Consider the following 15,575-nt stretch of genomic DNA (forward strand, 5'->3'; position numbering starts at 1 on the left):
GTATACATTTCAGGGCCTGCTTACTCTCAACATTCCTGAGTTCCGTGTTTTGCGTGCCCGCGCCTCCATGAGCGCTGGCATCGACAAATTTGGAGATTTAACAACGGTACGGTGTAGGTGCCGAACGCGTTTCCGTACGGTATTTTTGTACGATAGATCGTCATGGGACCTTGAAGGGCACCTACCAAATTACTTGGTGCTATTTAAAAAACTGATTTTTTTACATTTTTAATGATAAATTAATTTGAATATCATTTGAATTTGGCGGTTTAATCACCAGCCCGCGTCGCTGGTGGCGCGACTGAATGCGGTTCGCCGAAGTGGCATGATTGATCAATCTAAATAGTTTGATAATCTGTGATACAGTTGGAGTTTTATACGGCTGCGTGTTGGACTGCCTGAGTAATTTTATGCCCTTGATTTTCTTTGTTGGTGTTATTGTAATTTAGCGCAGTTGACAGTGATATGACAGTGATCCAGTTCACATTCAGAGGTGGTCTGTGTGGTGATCTACGATCTACGGAATACAGAAGGGTTTGGGTTGATGGCTATTTACTACAGTGCAGAATAAATGGTTAATAATGTGTTTTAATGGTTCTTTCGTTGAGCTCTTTTGAACAGTTCGTGAACATTCAGTAGCTGGAATCGTAACCACCTTGTGATATATAGACTGTGAGTTAATTGATAGAGATCCAGCTCCAACAAAAATGATCGTGGATCAAATAGAAGCCTTTAAAAGTTGGCTGACAGCTGTTCTGAAGCCCATGTAAGTGGACTCTCATAATTTACCGAAAACCAGCATTTACGCTAGTTTAGTAAATAGGACTGAGTTCGTAAATGCCCGTTCCTTTCTATAGCAGAACTTGCCACTGATTTTCACCTAGCCAACGTCACCTGCTTAGCTAAATACATATATGTAGAGCACGCTACATAACCCCCATTTTCTTTCACTTAAATATTTCAATTTGTAGGTGTGAGGCTGATCCAGCAGCGTTGGCGAAATATGTGCTAGCCCTTATTAAAAAGGACAAGTCAGAAGCAGAGCTTAGGAAGAGCATGGTTGGACAACTTGAAGTTTTCTTGGAAGGAGGTAAGACGCCTAAAAATAAGTCCCATGTCTATTTTTACCACTACTGATCTCCCACGGAAAAACATCATTTAGCAGCGAAAAACATTCTAATGTATTGCACAAGCAATTGAAATACATCATATTAGTTATAATCCTTGTCCTAACGAGGCTCCAGATGTGTTAGATGTAAACTGTTCGTATCCAAGTTTTTAATTAGACTGATATATGTATTGTCAACGGATTTAATTATGCAGTCTTTGGATTTAATCAAGCGCCGAACATTGAGTTCACTCTGTACAGTTTCACCAGAAATTAATTATACAAGCAGAAACATTGAGGCTGCTAAAATTCCCTATTTATAAAATCTCCAAACGGTGTATTTTGGTAAATTTAAAGTGTGTCTAAAGATTTGTATCCTCTTTTTCAACACAAAAGAGATTTCTTTTTAGTTTATTCCGATTAGAAAAATTATGTCAACGTTTATTTCTTATAGCTGCAAAAAGAGATTTTGGCTTTATGACTAATTTTAAAGAAAAAAGATTGTTTTCACTTTGATTTATACATGATGTCTAAGATAAGTGGGTAATAAACAAATGGGTTAAATTAGGAAAAAGTTGCGCAATCAGGGAGCCATATATTTCGGATTTTCTTTTATTTATTTTTGTTAACCGTTTGTTTTGTTTATGTAAAAAACAAACAACTTTCGCTTTTTCTTCGAATTTTAGAAGCATTAGTAATGAAAGCGTATATGGTTAAATTATTGAGCGATATTTATTCACTTCCTACTTGGGGATGCACTCGTTGCCTGCAAAACACCGTCAACGCAATGATTTACAACTTAGCTTGTCTATTCAGTCCTAATAATTTAAGTTAAACAAAGTGATAGATGAATAAAATATTACAAATAATCCATTGCTGACATCATATCTTTTACGTTCATTTTACTTTTACTAGAACTTGTACAATCACAGCCCAACTAAAGAGCAAAATAGTGAAATATAGTAGATTAGATTAAATCAAAAAATCAAATCAAAATATGCTTTATTGCCACGGAAAAATCACAAATTTTATGGACAAATATACGATTAGAATAAGCTTAGATTCATAGATTTATAACTTTTATTTTCTTTTTATTTACAGACTATAATCTAACAGACCACACACATGTAAAAGCAAGGGCGGGTCTTTCCACCATGTGGTCGACAGTATTTTTCGAAAGAAATCAAGATTATTATTACTTTTTTTAAAGAATTACATTATCATATCGTTCAAACCTTGCTCTTGTAACGCAAATTGCAATTAATGGCTATGCTTCAATCAGAACTGTTCGTTGTTCGAGGGCTGTTTATAGTTATTTGTTTATTTTGTATTTCAGAAACAGAAAATTTTGTGAACTTGGTGTTTCAAACATTGACTACTAAAGATTACATCGGCACCCCAGTGATACCAAATGCTAATCCGCCAAATCCCATCACCCCGACCAAACCAAAAGAGGTATGTATGTTTAACTCTCATTGTCTATTGTTTGTCTAGTTCTGGTTTAAATTGTTCAACCGATGGTTTTTCTATTGCTTTAAACCATCTCAATGAATTGTTACTAACCAATTCTCTTTGCTCGTTTTATTATGTTGTAATATGATGTTTAATTTCTCCTGCCTTCTTCCAGTCCTCTCTGGGTGAAAACAGGCTTCATAAGGGAATACTTTTGAATAAAATCTTTGTAAGTTATAAAACGTATAGCACTTTGTTGATATTTGGTACGTTGTGACACATGTGTGCGATTTTTCTTGTAGTTTTTCAAAGTGTTGGTGTTTTAGTTATTACTTTTATGTTGAAGTCACTGTCTTTACTGTTTTAGAAGTGTACTCCGTTTTTGTAAATACAGAAACCAATCAAGTTTCTTGTGAACTGATTGCCAGGAACTTTCTATTTTTCAGCGTTCTAAGCGTTTAACTTTCTATTTTTTAGCGTCTAGCCTATTAAAGTTGATACGCAAAAGTAAATACTTTCACTTGAATACAGTTTAGATTCATTTTCAAGTCCAACTGCAGTCGAAATTGCTACTTTCTTGTCTTAAACTAATGTGGACACTAACCAATTACCCTGCACTAGGATGAGGCCGTTAATCTAATAGTCTCATACTTATTATCGATTTTCATTGAAAAAGTGCATGTATTGGCCATAATTAGAGATTGATGCTTAGATATATTGTGAAAACTGTTTTGCTAATATCACTCTGAACTCTTAGTTGATAGGTAATGGCAGTTTTATCAACAAATATTGTTTTTATTGACCCTTAGGGGAGGGAAACCAAAGTGATAGTTCCGCCCAGTGAACTGCCCAACCTAAGTGAAGTGGTTAATGGCAACAGTACAGAAAAGAAAGAGGTGAAAAAGGACGTTAAGAGCAGAAGAAATTCTGAAAACGGGGTAAGTAACAAGGTAAGCACATGTTTGCGGAATTATTTAAAAATATGTTAATTTTTCTTGTATTTAGGAGAAAGAAGAAAGGTTAGCCCGAAGAAGGTCTAAACATAGGTCGCTGTCACGGAATCGCACCAAATCTCGCTCTAGATCTTGGGATCGAGTGAAGCGATCGCGTTCAAGGGATAAGTCTCGCGATCGAGTTGACAGAGAATTACATAGGCTGGACAGAGACAAGAGGGAAAGAGACCGAGTGAGACCCTGGAGAAATAAGTCCCCAAACCGCAGGTAAGTTTTTGTTTTTTTTTCCATTTTTTTAGTTCAATCTAATTGACCATGAATTTTGAATTCTCAGATACGAGAGAAGACGTTCACGATCGCCACGTAGTGGAAGTCCTCCAAGGATGCGCTCCAGATCACGAAGCCCCAGACATTCACATCGGGCTCGTTACCGCAATAGTCGCAGCCGCTCCAGATCTACCGAGAAAAAAGACAGGAAAGATCCAAAGGATGTGAAAAATCAATCCAGGTAAGGCTAAATTGTATTATTCGTTTTATAGTTTTATAATAACATTGTTTCTTCCATTATTAGACCCGGGACACCTATTCAAGATTCAAATCATACAGAAGCCGATTTACCATCACAAACTGTTCCCAGTGTCGTTGTCCAACCAAACGCATCTAAACGCCGTTGCAGGTAAAATATCTTCACATTTAGACTTTGATTTCAACATTAACCATAACAATTCTTCAGGGACTTTGACGAGAAAGGTTACTGTATGCGTGGAGAAATGTGTCCATTTGATCACGGTATCGACCCAGTCGTTTTGGAAGATTCTACCTTAACTAGAGTTCTGTCGTACAATCCGAATGGAGATGTGACTGGCACCTTAGCAGGAGGACCGCCCATAACTTCAGTGCCGATTCCTCCAGGAACGGTAGGCGGTCCACGACATCCTCCGGACAATCCGTATAATCCTCAAGCTCCTCAAATGTGGAGTGGAGGCCGATTTAGAGGTCCCCGACCAATGGGTGTTCGAGTAAGTTCAATTTCGCAAAACCTAATTTTAAGCATTTGCTGCTCATCTGGGTTGTCTGCTTGATAATTTACAGAGTGATTTACGTATACCGTGCATTACACACCAAAAATACTTGTCTCTTTAGCGTTGGGTAATATGGTCAATTAGGGGTTTTGTCGGCAAAGGACAGCAGAAAAACTTGCTCCGAGAATATGCGTTGGGGCGAAATACTGCGGTTATTTGAGTTGTAATTTAATTTACCGGGATTCTAGAAGCGTTTCATTTCGGTCGATATATCGATGTTTTATTCGTTGCCGAATCGTGAGCTCATTTCTTAATTCGGAACTTGAAAATGAGCTAAAAAGCTGATACTTTCAGGTCGACGCTAGTTATGGATTCTGTCCTGACACAGCTTTTGTTGTCGGTTCATTCCACACATTTTCCATGACCAAATTTCCAAAACTAACCCAAACTAACCCTTAGGCACGAGAACATGAAATTTAGGTGCTCGCGCTTGAAACGTAAAGTATGCTCTATATTAAAAGTGATGAAACGCCTCTCTCTAGAGAAAACGCTTTTATATTTTGTAACGTTCCGATAGCATATTAAATTGATGCAAATTTTAACTCTTTATATCCACACTTTAAATGCAACTTAACTAAGAGCCACAACGTGAGAGTTTCCATAAAGCCACGGTTATTTAGCGACTTTGTTGCTTCAATGCAAATTAGTAGAAAACGTTCCGATTTTCAGTCATCGTCAGGACATTTTGAAGATTTTTCGCAGTTGTTTTTTGGGATAGAAACTTATTCGGTCATATCGAGTTATGCTGAAATAGCGTTTTAGCACTTGTAGATTGTGTGTTTTCTTATTTGCAAACTCTGTCCTTTTTAATTTTACTTCAATTTTTGTATTTTTCAAACTGATAGCTCCAGTGTGTTGTAGTTGAACGTTTTTAAATTGGATTTTCTGCTGTAGTCGTTAAAAATAATTTTAATTGTTTTCAGCTTCCTGGCATAAATCCGTTTTCGCAGCCTCCTCCCGGATTGGGGATTCAACGCGAACTTATACCCGTTCCGCTAGTTATGGATAATATGAAACCACCAGGAGTGATGTCGGCCGGCGGTTTTGCGCCAGCACCGGGTGGGTTTGTACACCATCCCAATGCGGTTCCTCCTCAATCTTTTGGTCCAGGAGCAATTCCGATTCCTCGTCATGGATTAGAGGGTTCCATGCACGCTGGTAAATTTAAGAAGAAGGTGCGTACTCACCTTGATATAGATACATTTTTGCATTGCAATATCATTATGTAATCAACTAGGTTCATTCTACTGTTTATTCCTAATTCGATTCGTGTCTCAAGTCGAAATATACTCCTTACTTTATATTCACCATATATTGCCAGTTTGAAATATTTAATTGATTTTCCTCGACGCATAAGTTTAATAATTTTTTTGAACAGAAACTTTTGTGTGTAAATAATTTATTTTGTTTCAGTTTGACTTCAGCCGGCTTGGACCTAGAAAACACGCCGGAAATTGTAGCCTCGAGCTGAAGAAAGTTCCCACTGGGATGAATACCATCACTCATCTCAATAATCACTTTTCGAAATTCGGCAAAATTGTCAATATTCAAGTGAGCAACGCAAGCAACTCTTATTAAGCAAAATGCTCAAGTAACGGTAATTTTTGTGCAGGTGAACTACGAGGGTGATTGTGAAGCAGCTTTAATCACCTTTTCCAACCCGGCGGAAGCAAACAGCGCTTATAAGAGCACAGAGGCGGTGTTGAACAACCGATTTATCAAGATGTTTTGGCATGACTCTGATAGTGGCAAACAGGAAAACGTCCCTCCTGTGCAACAGCACGCTCGTCAAGACCCGCTCGTAAACGTTGCTCCTAATAGTAACAAGGTATATTTTAAAAATTGAGTTTTGTGTAGATTGGTTTTGTATGGTTGGGTTGCAGGTGTTGAATTTACTTCAGCCAAAGGCTGATAAAACCGAAGGGGAAAACAAGGAGGAAAAAGGCGAGCTTAAGCCTGAGTTAAGCAAAGAGGAAACCAAAGCTCAAGCCACTGCTGCAATTCACAAATATCAGGATTTCCTAGCAGTTCAAGCTAAGGTACGATTGCTAAGGTCAATGTGTTCAGGTCAATTTTGTTTAACGCTTTTATTGCAGATGAATAAAAACAAAGATGAACAGCGCAAGGAGGTGTTGCAAATACAAAGTAACTTGAGGAAACGAAAGCAGGAGCTTCTGGATAAGCAACTGTCCCAGCAGAAGATTCTCGTGGAAAAAATGTCCAAATGTAAGTCAATGCTCAATGAATTCGATAACATTTCTTTCTACAAACCTGGTTGTAGTACCTCCTGGTCCTCAACGGGATATGATTAAAAATACAATAATGAAAACACAAGAAGCCATAGAAGCCATTAAGAAGGACTTGGAACAGGCCGCATTGGCAGCGAAGGGTGCTGTTGCAGGATCTACAAAAAGCAAAGAGGAAACACAAAAGGTCTGTGTTTTTTCTTCTGTTTTTGTTGCTATCGATTTGTTGTCTCGAACTAGTTTTATGGATTTTCTTAATTATTGCAGGAGCTACTTGATATGGAATTAGACCTTATAGCGAAACAGCAAGAAGGCACCGATACAACCGAGTTACTGAAAAAAATGACTGAATTGAAGGCCAAAACTGCATTTACGGGTTTTCCAGCCAGAGGCCGTGGTAGGGGTGGTTATCCTGTCTCTAGTAGGCATCTAGTGGTCAAGCATAACTTTGTGGACAATACTTTCAGTAAGTATTTTATTCATATATATGCGGCATGCTACATAAAGTGTTTTGTGACGAAATTACTGGCAATTTAATGCTTATGTAATCAGTCAAATTTGCATGGTATTTTGCTTTACAATCAATTATTGATACTATTTACTCAAATCAGTCTTCCACAAATTATTTTTAGATAACTGTTTTCCAAAGAAGTCGAAACAATTAACTGACTGAGCATTAAGGGAGTTCTACTAATTCTTTACTCGCTAATTGTACGGTGCTTATTTGTATTTTTTTCGCAGAACCAACAGGCAAAATTAAAACGGTGAATAAGATAATCAATAATGCTGCATTAAAATCACCACCCGCTCTGCCCTCGCCGCAACTTACTACAACGACTTCATTTCAAAAGCACGTAGTTGATCACAGACCGACCAGACTGTTGGTATCAGGGTATGAAACTGATGAACAGGACGCGGTTGTAACTCATTTTCAGGTATGAACTTTCATCGTTTAAATGTTTCCACTAATTTCTTAAGGGTACGTGCACACCGGCTACCAAGCTGAAAGTGACCAAGCGATGCGAGCCAGTGTGCCTATAAAACACAATTTTTAGTGCTCTCAGGTGTGTGTGGGTTAAAGCTTGGCTTGGGAAGTTAAAGGTCGTATTTTTCATGGATTTCCTTTCATTACGCTCATGCTGTTTGGATTGGAGATACCGGTAATTAGAAGACTGAAAAAGTGAAAAAAAAACATATGGTCACTTGAGGTTAATCTCTTCGTAACTGAAAAAATCCTGAAAACTCCCAGAAATTTCCCATTAAAGCAAGTTTTTCCTTATTAAAAGGCGAAGATTTTTCTCTTTCGGGAGATATTCTGGGCAGGCTTGAGAAAGTTTTGGTTATTTCTTGACAATTTTTTTGAATCCGTCTTACCAACGGGCAATCGCTTTTCCTTAGTAACTGAAAACATCCTGGAACTCCCAGCAATTTCCAATTCATGTGAGTTTTTCCTCATTGAAAGCAGCCGATTTTCTCTTTCGAGTGATGCTGTTATGGGCTGCATTCAGGAATTTTTCGTTTTTCTTTGACGAAGTTTTGAAAAACTCGTGTTTACCAACGGTCAATCGACTCACCTTAGTAACTGAAAAAACTTCGCTGCGATCGCCGACAAAACACAAACATTTTTGTGTTCAATCGCATCGCCTCGCGTAGCTGGCAGTATCTAAAGAGTAATCTAATGCCGTATCATTTCAAAATTACACACCAGTTAGCCGGAATGTGGGGTATATTTCAATCTAAAAATATATTTCAGCAATTTGGCGAAGTAGTGGATTATTCTATTGATTCATCTTTACCGAGTATCACTCTGAACTACAAGACGAGAATTGAAGCTGAATCTGCTCTGTTAAAAGGCAAACACTTCCAGGTACTGCTAAATAAGCCTCTAAAATATAATTTGAAACTCAAATGGCTGCTTTTGTTTAATATAGGATCGCACCTTGTCAATCACCTGGCAGTCTGGACCGCCTAATCGTTTGCAGACTCAAAAGAGTGGAGGACCGGCTGCGAAAACGGTTTTGCTGTCGGAATCGGAAGAAGATCATCTGATTGATCAGAATATATTAGAAGGGGATGAAGAGGTATGTTTGTTGTTGGTTGATTTGTTCTTTCATTCAAACATTTCGAGCTAAGAAGGAATTGAAAACGATTCATTTGTTTCTAGGTAGGACCGGAGACGGAAGAAGCGCTTCTTCAAGATGATGAAGAGGAAGACGAGGAAGATCGCTCTTGGCGCAGATAAGTCTCCCATTTATGTTTCATATAAGATCTGTATTTCAAAACATCCTTTTCTGGTGAATATTTGTTATAAAATATGTACATATTGATTCAACCTTTTCTTATTAGAAATTGATTTATACGCGCTGCCATCTAGAACCCACTTTTCTCTAATCTGGTTTGTTTATATCTTAGCATGAAAATACTGGTGATTACAAAATAACTACCGGTTGTTTCACATGCTGACTTAAGTCATAAAAAGTTGACTGTAAGTTGACTAATTCTTCTCAGCCTATGTTAATCCACTCCTAACATTTGCTTATTTTGAAATACCTTAATTCCTTTGTACCTCTTTATTGGGTTAATTGACATATTGAGTTTTTAACTTTGAGGACACAATTATCGGACCAGACAGACTAATACTTTTTTTATTGCATTCATTGATTGCGGTGCAGAGATAAATCGAAACCAGATTGTAATCATGCAAAAAATAACTGTATTTAGACCCACTTGATTTGTTCCTGAATATGTTAATTGAAGGCTTCTTTCCGGTCTTTGTCCCTTGGTTAGTTAAGGGTAATTATTCTTGCACAATCTAACCCCGTTTATACCTTGTACAAAGCACGTTCCAATAATATGTTTAGAATGTGGCTTATTATAGTCGTTTGCTTTAGTTGGTATAAATATTCATCAAATTTTTCTCCTATGTATTTTTAAGTTGTTGTGTGAGCCAAAAATCTGCATTAGGGGCTATTTGCTCGAAATCAAGTATTATCAAATTGACCATTTATGGTTAACTGATCTGTTATTCGCAAATTGTTTTACACCTGTTTGATACTAATTGTATGCAAAATTCATTCTCAAATTAGCCTATTTGCTTAGGCTGTGGTAAAACAGGTGCAGATACCAAATCACAAGTATCAAAATTAATTGGCAAGTTAATATGGATTTTTGGTAGTAATGTTGTACAAAACCATACTGACCGCATTTTGAAAAAATATTAAAAAATACCTACATCGTACGGCCCCGGTAAAAAAAGAAAAAACATTCGGTCAAAACAACTATGAAAAAATAATAGGTAGAAAAACATATAGAAAAAAGATGTATATTTTAATAAAGGTACTGATTTTGGGGCGTAGAAAAAAAAACAAAACAAAAATAGTTATGAAAGAAATTCGAACTGTAGTTTGGCAGCTTAAATTGGACGCCTTGCGGTAAGTACTTATTTAATAATTGTTTTGAAATGCTTCTAGTATTTTACACAACTTGATGCCTAGTTTCTACCATTCCAATTCTCCTGGAATGTATTTGTCAATGAGGGCCTCGTAGTAGGGCCAAAGAGCTTCTACGTCGGGAATGTCAGCACTCTTCGTGTATAAATCATATCGACTAAAAAAAATATTATTGATAAGGATGAGTCATCAGCACAGTAAGGAATTTTAAAAATGACGAGATACTTGCACTTTCTGAATTTTCTCATCAATTTTTTATCAATCGATTCTATTGTGTTCTTAGGTGAGAGCTTGTATTCCAATAGTCCAATGAATAACTAAAGACTTCACTAGCGACATTGGATTTCTAATCAGCCTCTGGGTGGACCGAAGCAAATATAACAAGTAGAAAATCATGAAAGGTATGGATTTATTTAAACAATTTTGAATTTGGGCATATTTTATTGGTAAAATAAAGTATATTTCTTAGAAGGTTTGTTTTGGATCAAATTGTAATTTGTTTTTCAATTTTGTGGAAACAGGGTTGGGTTTATGCCGAATTATTTAACACAATGGAAAGTTGGAATAACAACCTCTTCAATCAGGCTATTATTATTAATGGTTTTGAATTTTTGATGATCAGTTAGCCGAGTTTTCCGTGTCATAAATAGCTGAATAATCGCAGTTGATACATTTTGCTTCATCAACTATTAAATAACTGGTCGTGTTTAGTTGGCTTGGTTATAGAATGCGTGTGAGAGTATGGAATTTTCAATTTTAAAAGAGTCTAACTAACTAAAGGAACTGTTTCTTAAGTTCGTTATTAGTTATTTTAAATAAGCTTGATAACTCACTTGAATGCTAGTACCCATTTTTTCACTTCTGTTTGGTCTTTTCCAGTTACCAAGTGTTCGTAGTCTCCGCCGGTGTGCCAAGGGTAGAAACTGTGGAATCTAAAGACAATTTGGTAAGAAAAGTCTCATTCATCTTTGCTAGATGCATTAAATCGATTAGCTTTTGCATTTTTGCCAACAATCTCTCTATGTAAATGAAGAATTCGTTTCTATTGCACTTTGATGTCAATTCGCTTTTTACAGCTAAAGGCAAATGCACTAATCAAATTATCAATTAATCTGAGGTTAAACGACTTTGAATAATCGCAGTTAAATAAACGACGGTTACACTTCTGGGTTTAACGTTTCTAACAAAATTGCTAAATTGTAGGGTCATGAAATTTAAAAGGTTTTGGACGTTTTATTAGTTACGAAACGAAATTATATTTTTTACACAATCTGTATCTATTTACATTCATATTCGCGTACCTGATCATTTTATGGGCATATTCTGGAAGCTTACTGTTATTGTGTTTCAACATTCGATATAAATATTCGTCGTGGCCCCATGACATCAAAAGATTGTCCAATCCACAGTTGGGTTCGTAAATTCCATATTTAGAACTGAAAAAATCAACATTATTTCTAAAGGTTTACAAGCAAATGCAGTTTAATTGACTTGAGAGTTATTGGAGTGCATCATGCTTAGCTTAAATGAACCCTGAAAGGAAATTTCTTCCCATAGGATTCTGATAGAGATGAAAACCTCATCCATTTCAGTTGCATAATTTGGCTGCAATCGGATCCTACAGGAGAGTAACATTAATATTAGGCATGCTTTTAGGCAGGCCAAAAGTTGACGTGGGAGATTCCGCGGGAAATTTCATGCTCATTAAATATTCAGGAGAAGATAAAAGTTTTGGAGAGCCGTAAAAAGTGCAAAAGCAAACATTCGATTAACACGATTAGACCTGTCGGTCCGCTTAATTTTTTCCCTGTGCTAGCGCCAGATTCGGTTGTTTCGTGGGTAAATAATAGCCAAAATTACACTGAGGAGTTGCTTGATTCAGTTTCCAAAGCAATCATAGTTTGTGGGCTGGGAACTTTCTGAAACTTTTCAAATATCGAATCGGGATAACGCGCGGTAAAGCGCTGCACTTATAATTACCTGTGATCTAATTCCCCAGCATAAATTATAAACGTGGCAAATCCGTCCCGTGACATAATCCTTTACGAGACCTAATTTCGTTATAAACCTGTGAAGTTGTACGAGTCAGAAACTTTGCCATTTTGTCGTTAAACACGAAAGTTGCGGAGAGGTTGAGGAGCGAAGATAAGACGTCCCCGCCCGCTCATCATAATTAATCTCTTCTGGATGTGTCAAACAAATTTTCTTTGGGCCTTTTATTCAGTACGCTCGCGAGGCAGCTCTGGGAATGTGAAATGTGACCCGAAATCTCTTATTCATGATTTACTATTCATGAGATTCTGTCTTTTAACATTTCTGCTTAGCGAAGTCGGGGGATTTAATATGTCGACGATATCAAATGAGGTAGATTTTACTTTGCCCTTACAGGAAATATGTTTCTACTTAGATACAGCGGCGTCTACTTTGTATGCTTATGGGAATTTCATGCTACTTTTTTGAAATATTTTCAATTTAATCTTTTTTAGAACCTTCATCAAAGTTTTCAACTACAAGATTACGAATTGTTAAAAATGCCCCTCAATTTCCATATTGGATAAATTCAGCCTTTTGGGAGCGCGGGAAGTCGAATTACTGAAGAAGAATAATCTAACGTTTTTTCTTGTACGACCCACAAAAAATCGTCACAGTCCTCTATTGAAGTTCTTCTCAATGTCTCCTTCTAGTATATTATTTTTCTAATTTACAACTTACTTGTACTTGGGATTTTGACCATCCACATTATTTTGAAACGAACAGTCCCTATACACAATGCTTGGAGCCCATTCCGCACCAACTACAAAAGTGTCTCCCACGACGCACCATTGAGGCTCATCGTAAAAAGCCATCACCTAAAATGTTTTTAAATTTAATTGCTTTTTTGAAAAAATTGACGATTTTTTGCTATTACTTTGCCAGCATCGTGAATCAGGCCAGTCAAATGGAACCAGTCGTCGTTTGGAAAGTCCTTCCGAATGCGTTCCGCAGTCTGGAATGCGTGGACAATGTTCGGAATGTCCACGTCTGGATCGCTTTCATCCACCAATTCGTTTAATTGGATCAGAGCGTCCTTCATCGTGGACTTGAAGGTATTGAAGCTGCACCATTTTTCATGCTTTCCTAAAAGACCCAAAAAGTATCAACTGTTGGGTGGTATTTATGTAAATAAAACACAAATCAAGGGAAATTCTGTAGGTTTTTTTGCACGAAAATGTTTGGAGTTTTTTAAATTTTTAATTCGGATTAAGAAGAAGTTAAAATTGGAATGGCATTGGCATGTGAATATTTGTTTTTCTATATACAGAAACTATATCTACTTAAGGTACAACCATGAAGACAATTTTTAAATATTAATTTTAAGCAAACATAACAGATTGTTTTTTATTAATCTACGAGGTTTTTCCAAAAATATGACTTCAAACCCAGAGTAAATTCGCCTTTATCTGGACTTCCTTAGACTATACAAAAGAGGTACATTATAATGGGGAATTATACCTATCTATCACAAGAAATCATATTTTATAGGTATTTAGAAAATTACTCTACATTTGACTATGAAGGCTTTCACGGCCGGTTAAATCACATTTAGGAATGTTTTCTGGGCTTTTTCCGAAGCCCGGAAAACGTTCCTAAATGTACTCTACATTTGTTCATTCTAAGTCTTTGATAGAACATGTATGTCGATTCTGTTTTATTATGTCGCAACTTCAGTTCTTTTGACAAATTTGCAGCTTAAATACGAAATATTTCTCGGAAAAAATTATAAAAAATCAGCTTTTGTTCATGGCAGATCGACGTAGTTACAAGTTTGAAGAAACTTTTCCAACTTTGATCAAATTTTTCATGTAACAATTTTCGATATTTTCAACAAACACAAAACCTTTACTATTGACCCCTTACATATAAATTTTATTTTAGAGAAAAACATTCTTTTTTCTTCGAAGGCGCTGGAAGTTTTGAAGAGCAAGTAAAACACGAAATATAAATAAAGTAAACTAACTAAAAACGTAAACCATAGCCAGTAAATTCGAAACATGTTTCACCATTTTTTTCGTCCATTTCAATGTGAAAGTATCGAAATAAGAAACTCAACAATTAATGTTTTGTAATTTGTTTTCCTCGTTTTCCTTTGCATTTAATGTACAATTTTATAAAAAATAAGCTAAGTTGAACACTAAGGAGATTTTGGGAGAAATCGAACTTATTTAAAATGAAAAACACAGTTGTAACAAAAAAAATCATCGATATTCACAGGATTCATTTAAAAAATCGCTGATCAAACAATCATCCACAAAATGATTAGCTTGTAACTTCCAATCACATTAAAGAAGTCGAATGAATGATTGATTTTCGGTACCTTTTACAAAATCGACTGTCTGTTTCGTGTGCATTTCCAAGTACGTTTGCCTCACTCTTTCCTGTATGGGATCATCAGGATTGATTGTATAATCCCTAAAAGCGTTCAAATCCTTGCTCGCAAATTTCTTCTCAGGTCTGAGCAGCTCAGAAGGGTCGATGATGTACACCGGTGAGACATTTCCCTGGAAAGTCACAGCAATTTTACATTGAAAAAGCCAACAGTCCAATTAATGGGCTTGCACTTACAAGAACCCTCATGTTGGTTCGCACCCTTATTATTTATGAGCAAAAAAAATACCACCCGAAGTTCTCGTATACCAAACTAGTACTGAAGCAGCATGTTTATTTATTTCGTTTGGCGCGGGTTAAATTTTATCGTTACGGGATTTCGAAAAACATATCTTAATTGACCCTTAAAGATCATTCAAACCTAAATGGTTCGTTGTGGCTTGAAAGCTTTGTTTTATTGTGAAACAACCTATGAGCTATTTTAAACCGTTTGCGTTAGTTGCCGCCAAAGACGTTGCTGCATATTATTGCGATTAATAATGTCGTTAACTGTGTCCTAATATTCAACAATTAAAGCGGAATAAGCAAATTTTGAAAAGGTTAAATAAATACAGTAATTTTAACTTGTTTTTAAACCATTTTTAGTCACAAGTACAAAATAACAAGATTAATCAGTTTGGTGCAAATCACTTGGTTGGCATACATTTTTATTATCTATTTATATTATATATTTTGCAATTTGAACAAGGTTATACATTAGCGAGAGATTTTTTGCCAAAAACTCCCATTTTTAGGACCTTTTTCCTCTGGACACTAGTAACTGTTTTTGTTTGTATTTGTTACTAAATTATTCTTATTAGTCTTATTTATTGGTTTTGTCCATTCGGAATAAAATTAGCTTAATCGCGATTGGTGCTGTT

General features: G+C 36.3%; 2 protein-coding genes across 3 annotated transcripts; one reads left to right on the forward strand and one right to left on the reverse strand.

Annotated features, from left to right (window-relative positions):
• The first annotated feature begins 440 nt into the window (after nt 1-440).
• On the forward strand, nt 441-9,168 carry LOC109546807 (zinc finger protein swm). 2 transcript variants are annotated; one of them, XM_019917925.2, is made up of 19 exons: nt 441-766; nt 972-1,090; nt 2,445-2,563; nt 3,370-3,498; nt 3,566-3,780; nt 3,848-4,021; nt 4,085-4,189; nt 4,247-4,532; nt 5,519-5,770; nt 6,009-6,146; nt 6,208-6,423; nt 6,479-6,634; nt 6,692-6,821; nt 6,877-7,028; nt 7,109-7,307; nt 7,583-7,776; nt 8,595-8,708; nt 8,773-8,922; nt 9,006-9,168. In XM_019917925.2, exons 1-19 carry the CDS (start codon nt 708-710, stop codon nt 9,081-9,083), a joined length of 2,985 nt encoding a protein of 994 aa, XP_019773484.1. In that variant the 5' UTR covers nt 441-707; the 3' UTR covers nt 9,084-9,168. The 2 variants fall into 2 exon arrangements, with proteins under 2 accessions (XP_019773484.1, XP_019773483.1); XM_019917924.2 differs by having other exon boundaries at nt 442-766; nt 3,370-3,510.
• A 1,049-nt stretch (nt 9,169-10,217) lies between these two features.
• LOC109546812 (inositol oxygenase) lies at nt 10,218-15,169 on the reverse strand. Its single transcript, XM_019917936.2, has 7 exons — nt 14,893-15,169; nt 14,645-14,828; nt 13,199-13,407; nt 13,003-13,139; nt 11,592-11,726; nt 11,124-11,222; nt 10,218-10,447 (listed from the first exon to the last, which is right to left on the reverse strand). Exons 1-7 carry the CDS (start codon nt 14,902-14,904, stop codon nt 10,339-10,341), a joined length of 885 nt encoding a protein of 294 aa, XP_019773495.1. The 5' UTR covers nt 14,905-15,169; the 3' UTR covers nt 10,218-10,338.
• Between the last annotated feature and the right edge of the window lie 406 nt (nt 15,170-15,575).

Source organism: Dendroctonus ponderosae, unplaced genomic scaffold (genome assembly GCF_020466585.1).
Source record: "Dendroctonus ponderosae isolate FM_Combo_2020 unplaced genomic scaffold, Dpon_F_20191213v2 Dpon_F_20191213_4, whole genome shotgun sequence".
NCBI lineage: Eukaryota > Metazoa > Arthropoda > Insecta > Coleoptera > Curculionidae > Dendroctonus > Dendroctonus ponderosae.